We start from the raw sequence: 15851 nt of genomic DNA on the forward strand, positions 1-15851 counted from the left end.
CTATTACGAAATATTCTATTATTTTGTTGCTAAATTGAATTAGCCAGTATGAAATGATGGTAGTTTATATTTTTTTGTTTGTTAACCTTAAAGATGTCATTACCAAAGATAAGCCATGTACAGTTGTTTCTGTCTTTACAAAAATACCACTCTGGTGTATATAATACCACTTCTATAATGTGAAAACTAGAATGGTGAATCTCCAGGTCCTTGCTTTCTTTCATTTATTAATTGTATTGGTGATATTTCTGCTTTATTGAACTTCTTTTTAAAACACTTATTTGTAGTTTAAATAGCAAAAATTCTGAACTTTACTAAAAGATCACCCTCATCATCAAAACAATTTTTTTTCTGAGAAACCTATCGCAACTGTAAAGAAGCAACATTAAATTTTTAATGTTCTTTCTTCCTGAGCTGATACTAATTTTGTTTAATCTTTAGTTTTCTAGAACTTAATTGTCTAAGCATGTACTTACTTTGTTCTCATGAAAAGTTTATTTTTTTTCTGGATGTTTGACTATATCCTCATTTTCTCACCTGAGGAAAAATAGGTTAAATCCTTTTGATTCTCCACTCCAGTTGCACGTATTTTCCTTCTCAAGTATGATTGTTTCAATATGCTACCAAGTATAATATAACTCTCTGTATTTTGTCGATTTCAGAGGATGTCTAACTTTCAGATTCTCTTAAAAATTAACTCATTTCTATTTTATTGTGCTCTTCTTAACCAGACACAGCTTCAATTGCAAATCTGATTTTAAGAGCGTAAGAATGACCAGACCAACCAGTCTGGTTGACTACAATTTAATTTGCTTCTAAGAGTGCCTGTAAGTGAAAAGCTATTAGATTAACAGACAGAACAATTATTTATGATACAATTTCACCAAAATTTTCCCAGCATCGCATTCTTGAGGACTGTGCTGCACCTGACTGGAAGCAGGAGAGCTAGCTTTGGTCTGACTCAAACAAATGTATAAAGAAGGAAGCAGACTGTTAGTTTTGGCTTCAATTTCTAGACGGTAGATACTTATTTCTTGTATAAATGCTAAATAACAATAATATAAAGAATCTCTAGGATTCACTGGGTGTGCAACTCTAGTTAATAACTGATTTAACTATTCAAATAAAATAAATACATAATATTCATTAGTATGTTTGAAATTTAAAATATTTAGTTCTTACTGTAAGGAGAAAATGCCAGGGTCTTTTGGTACTACTTAGTTAAAGTAATTGGAAAATGAACTGGCCAGAACACGGGCACGTAATTGTTGCAGTGCTGTTGTAATAGAAGATATAAGTGATTCTGTGGTGCTGTTGAGATGCATAAAGATGCTTATTCAAGCATTCATTTGTTTTGTTTAATTTTTAGTTTTTTAACACAGACCTGCATTTTATAATATACTTTAATATACTTTAAGTTGAATATTTGAGAGCTGTTGCTGTATCACAGCATCATGAAATCAGAAAATGGTTTAAGTTGGAAAGGAATTGGAAATCATCTGGTTCGATGCCCCTGCCAAGGACAGCTTTCTCAGGATCCTGTTCAGATGGCTTTTGAAGGTCTCCAAGGACAAGAGACACCACAATGTGTGCCAGTGATTCATGACTCATACAGTAAAGAAATGTTTCTTGATGTTAAGACAGAAACTCTCGTGTTCCAGTTTATGCCTATTTCTTTTTTTCCTGGCTCTGGGCACTATTGAAAAGAATCTGTCCTCATTCTCTTTGTACTCTCCCTTTAGATATTAACATATATTGATAAGATCTGCCCTGAGCTGCCTCCTTCTGCAGTCTGAACAGTCTCAACTCTCTCAGTCTCTCTTCCTAGGAGATTTGCTCCTGTCCCATAGAATCATCACAGAATCACGAGGTTGGAAACGACCTGTAAGACCATCTAGTCCAACTGTCTCCTCATCACCTTTGCCACCACAAGCGCTAAACCATATCATGCAGCACATTGTACAGATGCCTCTTGAACACTTCTAGGGATGGTGATCCACCACCTCCCTGGGCAGCCGTTCCAGTGGCTGACCACTCTCTGAGAGAAAAAGTTCTTCCTTATGTCTAATTTAAACCTCCTCTGATACAACTTGTGGCCATTGCCCCCTGTCCTGCTCATTGCCTGGCAGAAGGGGCCAAATCCCTCTTCTACCACAGCCTCCCTTCAGGAAGTTGTAGAGTGCAGTGAGGTCTCCCCTGAGCCTCCTCTTCTCTAGACTGAACAATCCCAGCTCCCTCAGCTGTTCCTCATAAGACTTGTGTTCCAGACCCCTCACCAAAGAAGGACTCCTGTCCTTCTCTGGACACGCTTCAGGACCTCAACATCTTTCTTGTAGTGAGGGGCCCAAAACAGAACACAATATTCGAGGTGTGGCCTCACCAGTGCTGAGTAGAGGGGGATGATCACCTCCCTGCTCCTGCTGGCCACGCTATTTCTAATGCAGGCCAGGATGCCATTGGCCCTCTTGGCAACTGGGCACACTGTCGGCTCATGTTCAGCCGAGCATCAACCAACACCCCAGGTCCTTCTTCACACTCATCCCCAAGCCTGTAACGCTATATGGGGTTGTTGTGCCCAAAGTGCAGGACCTCATCCCATTCACCTCATCCCAGTGGTCCAGCCTGTCTAAATCCCTCTGCAGGGCCTCCGTACCCTCAGGCAGATCGACACCACCTCCTGACTTGGTATCATCTGTGAACTTCCTGAGGGTGCGCTCAATCCCCTCATCGAGGTCATCAATAAAGATATTAAGAGGGGCCCCAGTACCAACCCCTGGGGGACACCACTTGAAATGGGTTGCCAGCTGGACTTCACTCCATTCACCACGACCCTCTGGGCACGGCCCTCTAGCCAGTTCCTTACCCAAAGACGTGTATATCTGTTCAGACCACGGACAGCCAGTTTCCCCAGAAGAAGCCTGTGAGAGACCATGTCAAAGGCTTTGCTGAAGTCTAGGTAGGCTATGTCAACAGCCCTTCCCTCATCTACCAGACTGGTCACCCAGTCATAGAAGGAGATGAGGTTGGTCAGTCACGACCTGCCTTTCGTGAACCTGTGCTTACTCACAGACTCACAGAAAATGTGGAACATTCCTCCTATGAGGACAGGCTGAGAGAGCTGGGGCTGTTTGACCTGGAGTAAAGAAGGCTCGGAGGTAACCTGATAGCAGCCTTTCAGTATCTAAAGGGGAGCTACAGGATAGAAGGGGATATACTCTTTAGCAGTGTCTGCAATGATAACAAGGAAGAATGGCTTCAAGATCTAAAAGGGTAGATTTAGTGTAGATATAAGGAAAAAAATCTTTTGCAGTGAACTTTTGCACTGGAACAGTTTAGTGACATAGTTGATGCCCTATCCCTGGAGACTTTGAAGGTGGTGCTGGATAAGGCCCTGGGCAATGTGATGTAGCTGTGGTGTCCCTGTTCACTGCACGGAGTTGAACTAGATGGACTTCAGTGATGCCTTCCAACTCTAAGGATTCTATAATTCAATGGTATCACAGTGGTTGAAGTTCCCCATGAAGACCAAGGCCTAATTCGCTTAGTCTTTTTTTTAGTCCAAATCCATAAACTCTCAGCTGGCTGTGGCTCAATAACACCAAGTGCACAAACATGAGAACCAACTTCTTGACTTTGAAGGTAATGGAGCTCGAACAGGCTACCCAGATGGGTTGTGGAATCTACTTCTCTGAAAGTACTCAAAATTTGCCTAGATGCTTTCCTGTGCTACCTACTCTAGGGAACATACTTTAGCAAGGGGGTTGGACTGGATGACCTCCAGTAGTTCCTTCATTTGCTTTCCTTCATTTTCTAATATGCTTTTTCCTAGCTTTTCTTTTTAAAAATAATTTTGTTTTCTCCTTTTAATTCTTTATTTTTGCCTAAGTTTTCCTTCCTCTTTTTAATTCATATTTTCTTTCATCTAGCTTCTTGTATACCCTTTTTACTTCAGCCCTCAGTTAATAATTGATACTATCCCATTATCCAGGGAACAGTGTTTTTATTTCTATCTACGCTTCTACACCTCTACTACTTTTATGTCAGTAATTTCTACAGTCCTTCTGTGGTGTTTTTCAATCTTCTTTCCTGCAGATGAGTAGATGATGTTTTTATTTTTTTCCTGGGAGGCCTGGAAATGAGGAACTCTATTGCAGTACAGTTGGGCTTTTCTTAGAAGAAGCAACACTGATAATTTAAAGAGGATGCAAATGTTGCAATTCTATCCTTCCACTTTGATGTGCTTTTTTTTATTGAAGAGCTAGTCGTGAAGCAAATATTAATCACACTATAGTACATAGAATCAGGCTTTCTAGGTGTATTTTAGAGGAATCGTGCCCTGGAACTTGATCAGTGGGCATTAGTATCTGCAATATGTATAAATTTCTTAGTAGGAAGAAAATATTTGACTATTATTTGGCTATTATCTCACTAAAAATATTTTTACTCTATGTTGTCAACACAAACAAACAAATTCAATTAGTATAATATTACCAGACTTTTTTAATTATTGTACACTTCATAGTCTCTATATTGATTTTGAGGCAATTTTGCTGCCTTGCTTGATACAGTATCCAGTTTAATACACTTTATCAATCAGCCATTATAATATGTCTCTGAAATGGAGAAAACTAGAAAGCACAAACTCCAGAAAATGCAGCAACAATATATTGAGAAATACAGCATGTTCTTAATTGTCCTCTAAAGAAGGTGAAATTTGCACATATGGTTCTTCTTGTAACAGTGTACACAGGGAATATTTACAGCAGCTGGGTCTAATTATTTTGAATGTTATTGCAGCTGTTACCTGCCCAACTCCGCCGCAGATTTCTAATGGAAGGTTGGAAGGAACAAACTTGGACTGGGGATTTAGCATTAGCTATGTTTGCTCTCCAGGCTATGAACTCTCTTTTCCTGCTGTTTTGACTTGTGTTGGGAATGGAACTTGGAGTGGTGAAGTACCTCAGTGCTTGCGTAAGTATTTTCTCCATGGTCCTGTATTTCTTAATTTAAATATTGTGCTTTTTCTTTTTTTTTACATATATTTTTTAAAATCTTGTTTAAAATTGTGATATTATTTATACGTTAGTGAAGATATAGGAATATCTGTAAATCCTTTGTGAGATCACATGAAAATGAAAGAAATATAATCAATGAACATCAAATATCCCAACAAAACATGCCACCTTGTATTTGGATCCAGCTATGTAATGAATTGGGGAAAATTCATTATAAACTCTTTATTTGCTTATTACTTATGCTAGACTTTCTCTGATGTCACTGAGAGTTGTGTATAATACTAGTGCTTACTAAATCCCAGGAGTGTTCTCTGACAATTTTCTGTTTTTCCCCATACGTTAAATTGAGTTACTGTCGTGTGCAGTAAATTTTATTAACTTGAAAGTTGTCACAGTGATGGATTTTTATATTGCTAAAAATTTAATTGTAATAGCAAATGAGCCTCTTTCTTTAGGTTTGTATTGTTCCACTTATTGTTTAAAAACCCTTTTTAAATATGTGATTGTGATATTTCTGAGAGATTCATTTGTTTGCGTTTTGTAGTTGTTCGTAGAACAGCTATACCACAGGAAATGCAATCTTGAGCAAGCAGCTTATCTGGAAGAGGACAATTTCTTTTTGGTGGCCCTAAAGCTTCATTTGAACTTGCTAGCTAGCTTTCTAAATGTTGAAATAAGTATTTTTCCATTATTTTACCAGGTGTTTTTGTTGTTGTTGTGCTTTTTTTTTTGCATTCTTCATCTCTCCCTTTCAAGTATTTATTTCAACTATTTAAGCTGCATCCTAATACTATGGAACCGTAATGATCGTTATCACTTCCTTACTTTTCCTACCAAGGATATTCTCATACCATCAAAAAACTGTTACTTAGTATACTGAAACTACGTATCAGAACTGGAATATGGTGAAAGGCATTGTTTCTGGAAGCATTTGCTATTTATGTTCATTAGTAGAAGGTTTTCTAGAATTTACAATATTAAAAACGACAAAGACCACGTAAAATGCTTTTCATCATTTGTTCTTGACTGAAATATTGTGCTCTTACGTTAATTTTTTTTATATCACAAGCTATTTTTCATCTTTTGATGTTGGAATACTTCAGAATGCTCTGAAAAATGGATCCCACCTTTAAAATATTTAAAAGGTATAGTTAGCCCAGAGTACAGCTGCCCAGGAATTAAGGATGGTTTCATGCAGAGATTACATTAACTGAGTATTGCTGATGTGCAGAGGTTACCCATTGGTTTGCAGTGTAAATCAGTAGGCAGCCAGTGCTTGTCAAAGCGCTTAAGCTAGCTGCCATCTGGCAGAAATGAGGAGCTGGTCTAAGTCATTCTCAATGAGGAATTTTAAATCGCCCTTCACATCAGAAATTTAGTACCCAGCTTGATTCCATAGAGCCTGTTGCTGAAGATATGAAAGTTATAGCTAGGTGGAATAATTTGGAATGGGATACATTCTTTTTTTTTTTTTTTTTTTTTTTTTTGTTATTGATCATCTATGACCTATTAAATTTATCTGTTTAATTAGTTACATAGCATCTTGACTAAAGGACTGCTGTTCTTATGAGCTTGAGAATAGATGGCAAAAAAAAAAAAAAAAAAAAAAAGGTCTTTTCCTGAAAATGCTTAACTACAAATTTAACTTACTATTAGTCAATTAACATATTTGAAGAATGAGAGTAGCTTCATAGCCTCAGTGCCAGACCTCCACAGGGCTATCTCTGTTAAAAGGTCTCCATATCTCTATTAAAGATTCCAGGAAACCATAGGACAATATTTCCACTGGGAATGGGAACACTTGCAGAACTTCTAGTTTGCTGTACTTTTAGTTTGTCCTATAGTTCCCTATTTCAATATCAGAGGAAAACTGATGTCAAAGGCAGATACTCAGTAGATATTCAGTGGCTGGTTAAAGGCTACTGAGAGTGGAATGATGAAATTTTTATTTTGTTTTTAATTAAAAATAATAAATTTAACAAAACATTTTTTTTTTTTTTTAATGTGAGGATTTTTCTTTTTGCTGGAGAGTGGATGCTACTTTGTTAATATAAAAATTAAAAAAAAAAAAAAAAGCAAACCTGATATGGAGACAATTTCTAACCTCTGTGTTAGAAACATATATGTTGCATTTATTTTCAAATTAAGATTTCCATATGATTTTGATAATTAAAACAAAAATTACAACAGTGATTTTTCAATCAGTCAGTGAGATTATTTCTGTGGCACTAGTCCCTATTCACAGATCTTTTTCAGAATTGAGCCCGTAATTCTTTCAACAGTCCCATTCCACTTAAGGCTGTAAAATTTTATACAATTTTAATGTGTCGTAGATCATGCCCTTTTTCTTCATCAGCATGAGTGTGCATGAAGATCCCTTTCAATCAGTGTCAGCAGTAGTAGGTAAAGAGCATTACAATAAAAGATACATTTATTTACTATCAATTCTTTTCTCACAGCAAAGTTTTGTGGTGACCCTGGAGTACCCTCTCAAGGGAAAAGAGAAGGCAAGAGCTTCATCTACCAGTCAGAAGTCTCATTCATCTGCAATCTGCCTTTTATTTTGGTTGGTTCCAGCACCAGGATTTGCCAAGCAGATGGCACTTGGAGTGGTTCTTCACCTCGATGTATAGGTAAGTTGACACTCATATTGTAAATAGTTCCTGAATGCTTATTATTCCTTTTCATGCAAGTCAATCTAAGCATTTTCAGCAATTTCACATCATCTTCATCTTTTTCTATACTGTCTGAGAATCAAGTCACTTTATTTCTGTTTCTCTCATTGGCTTATTGCACATTATTGAGCAATTTTTTTAATATACTCATGTTTCGTTAAAATATTATGCTTTGCTTTGTCTCTAATTTAAAATATATATTTTTTAAGAACCTACTCGTACAGCATGTGAAAATCCAGGAGTACCAACGCATGGATCACAAAACAACACATTTGGCTATCAGGTGAAGTATGCTATATTTTATAATTTGGATATTAATCATGTTTTATCCTGCCTCAAAGATAATAAACTTCTGATCAGAGGTCAAGAAACTACTTGTGTCCTAAAAAAGTTGGTTGCTCAGATATTACCATGTTTTATTATTTCTGCTTGCTGAATTATCTTGACTTTGTGTCCTTACTAGTGCTCTATAATGAAAGTCGGGTGATCAAGTTTTGCTTTAAGTTTCACCTTGAAGGTGTTCAGTATTTCCAAAGCAATATACATGCACTCTCTACTATTTGTCAAAAGAGATTTTCCACTTTGAAAGTGTGTGTACTCAGTGCCAAACTGCTAACATAAATATATTTTTCAAAAAAAATATTCATTTGGTTGGAACTTTTTTGGAGGGGAAGGAGGTGAAAGTGGGATGTAATTGGTTATTTTGTGTTTGGGTGTTTTTACTTTTCTGAAATCATAGAACCTCAAATGACTCAGAGTCCAGAGGTCCCTCTGGAAAGCTTCTAGTCCAATCACCACCTTCTCAAAGCAGGATCAACTTGGATTGGCTGCTTCTGTGTCCAGGTTGGTTTGGAATATTTCCAGGGATGGAGACTCCACTAATACTCACTCAACAAACTGCTCAAAGTTTATCATTCTTGCAGCAATAATGTTTTTTCTTATGTTTCAACAGAATTCCCTGAGTGTCAGTTAGTACCTGTTTTGCAATGGTGCCTGATCACTGGGCACCATTGAGAAAAGTTTGGTTTTGTTTCCTTTCCTGCCCCCAACAGGTGTTTGTACATACTGATAGGATTCCTCCTGAGCCTTTTATTTTACGAGATGAACAATCACTATTCCCTCATCCTCATATGTCAGGTTCTCCAGTCCCTTATTCACTTTGTGGCCTTTCACTGGACTCCCTGCATCTCTTGTACTGGGGAGCCCAGCAATGAACACAGCACCCAGGTGTATCACACCAGGGCTGAGCAAAGGGAAAGGATCACCTCCCTAGACCTACTGGTACTGCTTGATGCAGCCCAGAAGACTATTGATCTGCTTTGCTGCAAGACTGTTTTGTAAGCAAGTGTTGTTTGGATATGCTCCTGGTGGAATTACATGCAATGTTTTCTGTGCTAAAATGTAGTATATGCAAAGTAAATCTTTTGCTGTATGTTTTCCCTATGGAACGCTATATAGATAGTAGGTGTGTGATGTGAGTTGTTTTTGTACTCAGTGATGGAAAACCCTTTTTATAATGTAGCAAGAGATCTTTAGTAATATTGCTTAATGAATAACAGTGCTAAAATGTGAAACTTAAAAAACGGAATTTCTAATTTTCTGGATCACACAAAAAAAGATGTCAGTGAGTTATTTTCATGGGTGAATGGTGTACAGACATAGAAATGTGACCTGTTGTTTGCCAGAAATATGATAAGGCAGCTGCAAACAAACTAATGAAGAGTCAAAATTATTCTGCTGCATTCATGTTTGGTAATATGGCTGAGAAGTGCAGTCATATCAACGGGAGTATGCAGAAAATTAATCTAGATGCTTCCAGGTTGAATGTTGTGCCTGTAATAGGAGTTAACTGAAAACTATAGATATTCATAAATGCATGAAAGACCTGATTAAAATTTGAGGAGATTTAAAATATTAAATTTATTTTTGGAAGCAGGGGTTTGAAGCTAAAGATTATTCCAAGTCATGGCCACAGATTTCTTTGGTTTGTTGTTCTTGTGGTTGTCTTTTTTTCTAGTAGTGGTGGTTTTTAGCAATCTTTTGGTTTTCTAATTTTGGTAGATGACAGCTATATGGAATGGTTATATAATTGTCATGATTTTCTCCAGGGAATGAATTGGGGTATTGTTTCATGCCAAGATGGAGTACACAGGGGCAGTCCTTGGACTAACTACCTTTGGAAGTAATACTGTGAAGATTGATCTGAAAGTAATGCCTCCTATCTATTTCCATGGAAAATACAACAGACACAATCAACTCTATTTGATAGAGCAAATTCTCTGCTACAAAACAGTATTCTTCAACAGCCACCACTATTAGTTGTGCATTTTCAGCAATGATGAATAAGAGCCTGCATGCCATGCATGTACCAGTGGTGGTGATCCACTCTCTCTCACCACTGCTGAAAAGCACCATCCATCACCTCACTGTGCTCATAGACACTCTTTAGTCTCCATAAACAGTCAGCAAGCAGTAATCAATATCAGTGGGTGCCATTTTTTTCCACATAAAGGAATTCAAAGACACACCTTTGCTTTATGTGTACTTCTTTGTCAGATGCCATTTTGTCAGAGTGCCCCTCTGCTGCCATCTGTTGCACAGCAACAGAATGAAATGGAATTTTGGTAGGAAGGTTCAGTCTTTCCTGCCATACCAGCAACATTTGCCTCTAATGCCATTGGCCAACATAATAAAATAGGAGGCATTGCTTTTGCAGCAGCCCTCATGTATTATGCAAGACTGCAACTCTTTATTTAGCTGTGTAAGAAATGAATCACTGTAATGACCATTTTCTACAATTTTATTGTCCCAGTTTCTCTGGCATATTAATGAGCATTTTATCACTGAAGAAGCTAATGGGGCCTTTCTCATTTGAGATGTAGATGTGGCTGTGTATGAAAGCATCACTCACAGCTAGCACTGACTGTCAAAATATCCAGCAAAATGTCAACTGATAAATAATTTTTAAAATAAGTGTAGTTGCTGGCAGGATTTACAACCCTGATCACATAGTTGTAAGGTTAGTGACTTGCAGATTAATGGAACAAATCAGCAAATTTAGTTTGATGACAATTATTTTGTAAAATGCATGAGCTATGGTCTTCTCTAGTCAGCAATATACCCGCAAGCTCTGATGTAATGAATTTTGGTTTTATATATGAACTAAATGTCTGAGTGGGATTTCTGGCTAGTCTAAATAGGACTGCTTAGTTAATAGAGAACAAAAGAGGAGTAGCATTCTCACACATGAAGCCGAGCTCAGTTCTTTATTGTGTTGAGATGGCAGTGAAAAAATTCAGTTCTAGACAAATTATTGTCTCTAGTTCCTGGACAGAAATATTACATTAGTATGTATTCAATAATATTATGACTCATTTAAGCCACAAACATAATTTAGTTTATAATATGCTATAATTAACTTCCTTTATGAATGGAATAATAATAATATAATGTCTTTTGTTTCTTCTATCCACAGCAGAAAGTTAAAGAATAATTATAAAATATTGAAGTTGAGATGGCTTTGATTTCCTTTTCTCTGATAGTCCTCTCTTTAGTTCTCTCTTATTTTTAGTAATAGATCAAAAGAGTTTCTCAGAATTAAGCAAAATGGTTTGCAGTTGGCAGATTTGAATCTGTAACAAGGAACTGTCACCACTGAATATAAAGGACTGTTTACTGACTCTAACCCAGAGGTTTTTTTTCTCATTTCAGGATATTTTTTTTTCATTTGTTCTCTTTTTCTAAGACAAAGGGGTTGGAAAAAAAACTCTCTTAAATGCTTCACGTTTAAACTAATAGTAATAAGGCCACTTAAGTGACTTAATGCTTAACTTTTAACTTTGTCTCATCAAAACGAAAAATAAGACTCTAACCTGATGGAAGAATTCAAGTCTTCGTATGTCAAGTCCTATGTTAGTGCTGTCTAACAACTGTCAAAACCTCCTCTTCTACAAAACTATATCACTGACTGTTATTTGTTTTTCACAATACTAATAATAAGTCATGAATTTCCACGGTGCTGTTTTTTGTTAGTGTTGTTTCTTCCCAGTCTTAATGATCTGTTTTCTTATGCTGTTACTTGTACTGAAAACACAGGCATATATGACACAATTCCTGACTTGACTGAAAGGAGTATCAAAACTTGACTTCCCAGGCCCTACACTAATAAAAGCACAAATATTTCCACTTTGCGTTTGAATGTTACTTCATGTGTTAAGCAAGACAGTGTTCTATATTATGAAATGCTATTTGAAACTTGGTCTAAAGACGTGGAGCAACCTTGCAAATACTCTCTGTGATCTTAATGCTTATAAAAACTTTAGTGATGATGGAATTGTCAGATAAAAGTATAAGAAAGGTGCTCTAATCCTGCAGGCTAGCTGTGGACACAAACATAGTTGACATAATCACTGCATCATTGAAATTTATGCTCTAACAGGTGCCATGCAATTTCTTAAAAGGATTACAGTTATGTTGTGATCTTTATTACACAAATGTATTGTCCTGGTTTTATCAGTATATATCATATCACGTCCATATCATGACATCATGTGCTTGAAACCACAACATATGTATACCTAAAGAGAATAATTATACAAAGTTCTTTGGTGTCATTGTTGATTTGTATTGTAAACAGAATGAGTGATTAACTACAGCTTACAAACATACATCACAATGTCAAAGTAGAGTAAAGTATCTACTATGAGCTTTTAAGCTTTATTTTTAGTTACCAAAAGTATCCAGTATTCTAGAAACTATGTCTCTTTCTATAAAAGTGTAGTACTGCAATGTTTTACACTCAAAATCTTGCTACTGGCAAGAAGGGAACATACTTCTTAGCAAAAGTCTAGAATTTATGATGTAACCGAACTCTCAATAGTCAAATTCAAAAATCACTGGTCTGTATCTAATTACTGTAGAAAAGTTGGGGAAAGACTGAGCAGTGAATATTTCACAAAACGTAACAAATTTAGTTCTAATTACTGTACTGATAAATACTGATTTCCAGCACTTTTTCTGAATCTTTTTACTTCCCTGCTTCATGAGATCTGTGACTTCAGTCCTTTGTTGGTTGCAGGTGTTAGTGTTTGTTTCTCTGGGAAATGCTTCTCTAAGAGAAATATCATTTTGATTCTTTTTTCTTTTTGATCTTTTTTGCCTTCTTCATTGACGTGGGGATGTTTGTATTTCTAGCCTATTTTTATACTAAGCATTCTGTAACTCCATGAATATTGTTACCTACTCTACAATGGTCTATTTCACTTATGGTAGATAATTATTCTTTGTTACCCCTAAAAACTGATTCTGTTCAGGACATTATTTCTTTAAGTGATCCTGGTTGAGTTGCTCACAGCTATAGGCTCCCCCACTACCTTCTGAGTCCCATTTCTTATCACACTCATATCTGCAGTCTTCTTCACAACAACCTGTGCCACCATTTCTCACCAATCTCTAGCCTATATTTCTCTGTGCTGTGTCTCATTAGTGGTTAATTTTTCATTCCTCATGATAGCTACTTGTTACTACTGTGGATATAAAATTGTGATTTACTGTACAAAGGAAAAGGAATGGATGCAAATTAGTCACAACTACAAGATCAGAAGAAAAAATGATGTTACAGCTAGATCAAAATAAACCAAAAAGGCTCCAAGCAGGTCAAGACAAGCTCAGAGAAAGGAAGCCTGTCAAACTTTTGCACAATAATTATCACATTAGTGATTACAGTAGTACTGTATTACTGGGCTACCTGACTACAGATATAGCAAAAATTTAGTGAGGTATGATTTTGTTCATTTAAATGTGGTGTTAACAGTTACTGAAGAGAAAGGACAGACATTCCTGCAGTGGCTTAACCCATCAGGTGGCTCAGCACCAAACAATCATTTGCTCACTTCCCCACCTGTCCAGTAGGATGGGGGAGAGAAATGAGAAAAACAAAGGAGAATGCATAGGTTGAGACAAAAATGTCACTGAGAATACAGAAAAGGATAACAGTCATGACTATTTATATATATGTATGTGTGTAACAAGTGCAGAAGCGATCACCCCCTGATGTTGCCCAGCTAGCCCCCCTAGTGAGCAGAATAAAGCAAGATGAACTCTCACCTCCTTCAAAACTCTTTCTACATGATGTCATGGTATGGAATATCCCTTTGGCCAGTTGAAGTCAGCTGTCTTGGTTCTGTTCCCTTCCAGCTCTTTGGCCCCTTCACTGAGAATGGCCTTGGCTCTACATGACACTGCTTAACAGCAACTATAATACTGGCGCGTTATCAACATTGTTTTTCTCTTAGAACAAAAACACAACATCGTATTAGACATTTTGAAGAAAAAAATTCCATGATAACTGAAACTAAAACAATTCCCTTAGCATCTCAGTCCTCTGACATGAATTGCAGGGGACAGAGAAGCTTCTTGGAATATCTGCATGTTCTTTGGTAATCTGAAGACTAAGAGAAGCTGAAACTAAAGTAATTTATGACAATTAGAAATAAATTTTATTCTTGTATATCATGTAAGAAACAATAAGGAAATCACAGTGTGCTATTATTTTATGTAACTATCATATTATTTTTTTGTTCATTATATATATAGACTGCTATCCTATTAATAAGCAGTTGCAGTTTGATATGTATAGATTTTCTTTTCTCATTGTTACTTCTCTTGTGTTAGGAAATGTCAAATATATTTTCCTTTGGTACTTAAAAAAATGAAAATTTTCTGGTACCGGTAATTAGAATATCCAATCCATTGTGAATATTACAGAAAAAAAAACAGCTGTGGAACAGACAATCAAACAGCATGCAAGGAAGTCTTACTCCCACCCAGGACTGACTACAACCATTGTTACACATAGTGTAGCTCTTCCCTAAAGTCAGAGACGATAGTGGATGAATACATATAGGCTGTTTCTCCACCTATTCTTCTCTACAAGTTATGCAGGGAACCAAGCAACATACATCATCTCAAGACTTCGGATTTTTAAGTTCATGTAACTGTATTGTAGCGCCATCTGGTGCCTCTAGTATGACACAAAAAATAGGTCTACTTTGGAAAACAATTACTTGTAGTTTTTTAATTATTATTTTTATTTTTTTATTATTTTATTTTAGGAATCAGGGAGATTAATTAATTTATTTATTAATTAAACTAGTCTTGAATAGCATGGCAGCACTTCTAAAAATACCTTCATCACTTGATCAACTGAAGTAATTTTGATGCTACTTTGGAGACCTACATATAAAGGTTATATTTCTCGGACAAGGATAATACAGTTAAAATCCATTTGCACGGATTTTTTTTTTTTTTTTTTTTTCTTTTGTTTTGTTGTTGCTGCCTTATTTAAAACTGTAAGAGGAAATAAGAAAAATGGCTTAGAGAGTAGTTATTCTTTTAGATAGAAAAGGTATTACTGTAACAGATGACAGTAATACCAGGAATTTTATTATCATTATTTTTAGGAAATAGAGAAAGCTAGCAAACAAACCTTTCCATTTGGTAGCTAGAACTACAGAACATCCTGAATTGAAAGGATCCTGCAAGGATCATCAAGTCCAACTCCTGGTGCAACACACAACCATATAGTCATTAAAACATATCTGAGAACATCATCTAACCACGCCTTGAACTCTACCAGGCTCAATGACATGATCACTTCTGGTTTCTATTGTATAAATTATGTTTTATCTCTTCTGGTATAAAAGGAAATGAAGGTATTATAGGGACATTATATTTTCTGAAGCATGAGATAGCATTGTTGATCAGCCTTTGTGTGTGCTAATGAAATATTTCTCATTATAGCTTCTGGATACATACACCATTCTACAAAGATTCAGCACAACCTATTACTTATTAGAGCTTTGTGGCTTCCCTAGTATGCTGTAAGATTTTCTAGTTGGCTCCTTTCTGTTTTACGTGGTAGAGGAAGTTCAGAGCTAGGAAGATACAGTAAAGAGAGAGACCAGACGATACAAGAATTTGATTCTATTCCTCAGAGGTTTTCATACTGTGGGAGGAATAATTCTAATGAAAATGAATAAATGTTTACCTCATATCAAAATGCTACAGTAGGAGTGTTTTTCTACAGAAAAAAGTGTCTTAATTTATCAAGCATTTATTATTTGAAGGAGTACTTTGTCTTTTTTTTTCCTAAAAAAATATA

The 15851-nt window shown here is 36.2% G+C and overlaps 1 protein-coding gene across 3 annotated transcripts in view; it reads left to right on the forward strand.

The window, feature by feature from the left end:
• Positions 1-15851, forward strand: part of CSMD3 (CUB and Sushi multiple domains 3) — a 525852-nt gene that overhangs the window by 496140 nt on the left and 13861 nt on the right. For all 3 annotated transcript variants that reach the window (XM_042839423.1, XM_042839431.1, XM_042839438.1), the window contains 3 exons: positions 4798-4971; positions 7475-7648; positions 7900-7973. In XM_042839423.1, the coding sequence (XP_042695357.1) occupies positions 4798-4971; positions 7475-7648; positions 7900-7973 (422 nt within the window). The remainder of the gene's footprint in view (positions 1-4797; positions 4972-7474; positions 7649-7899; positions 7974-15851) is intronic.

This window comes from Centrocercus urophasianus, unplaced genomic scaffold, assembly GCF_019232065.1.
Source record: "Centrocercus urophasianus isolate 14NV4802_14NV808 unplaced genomic scaffold, USGS_Curo_1.0 seq_11, whole genome shotgun sequence".
Taxonomy (NCBI): domain Eukaryota; kingdom Metazoa; phylum Chordata; class Aves; order Galliformes; family Phasianidae; genus Centrocercus; species Centrocercus urophasianus.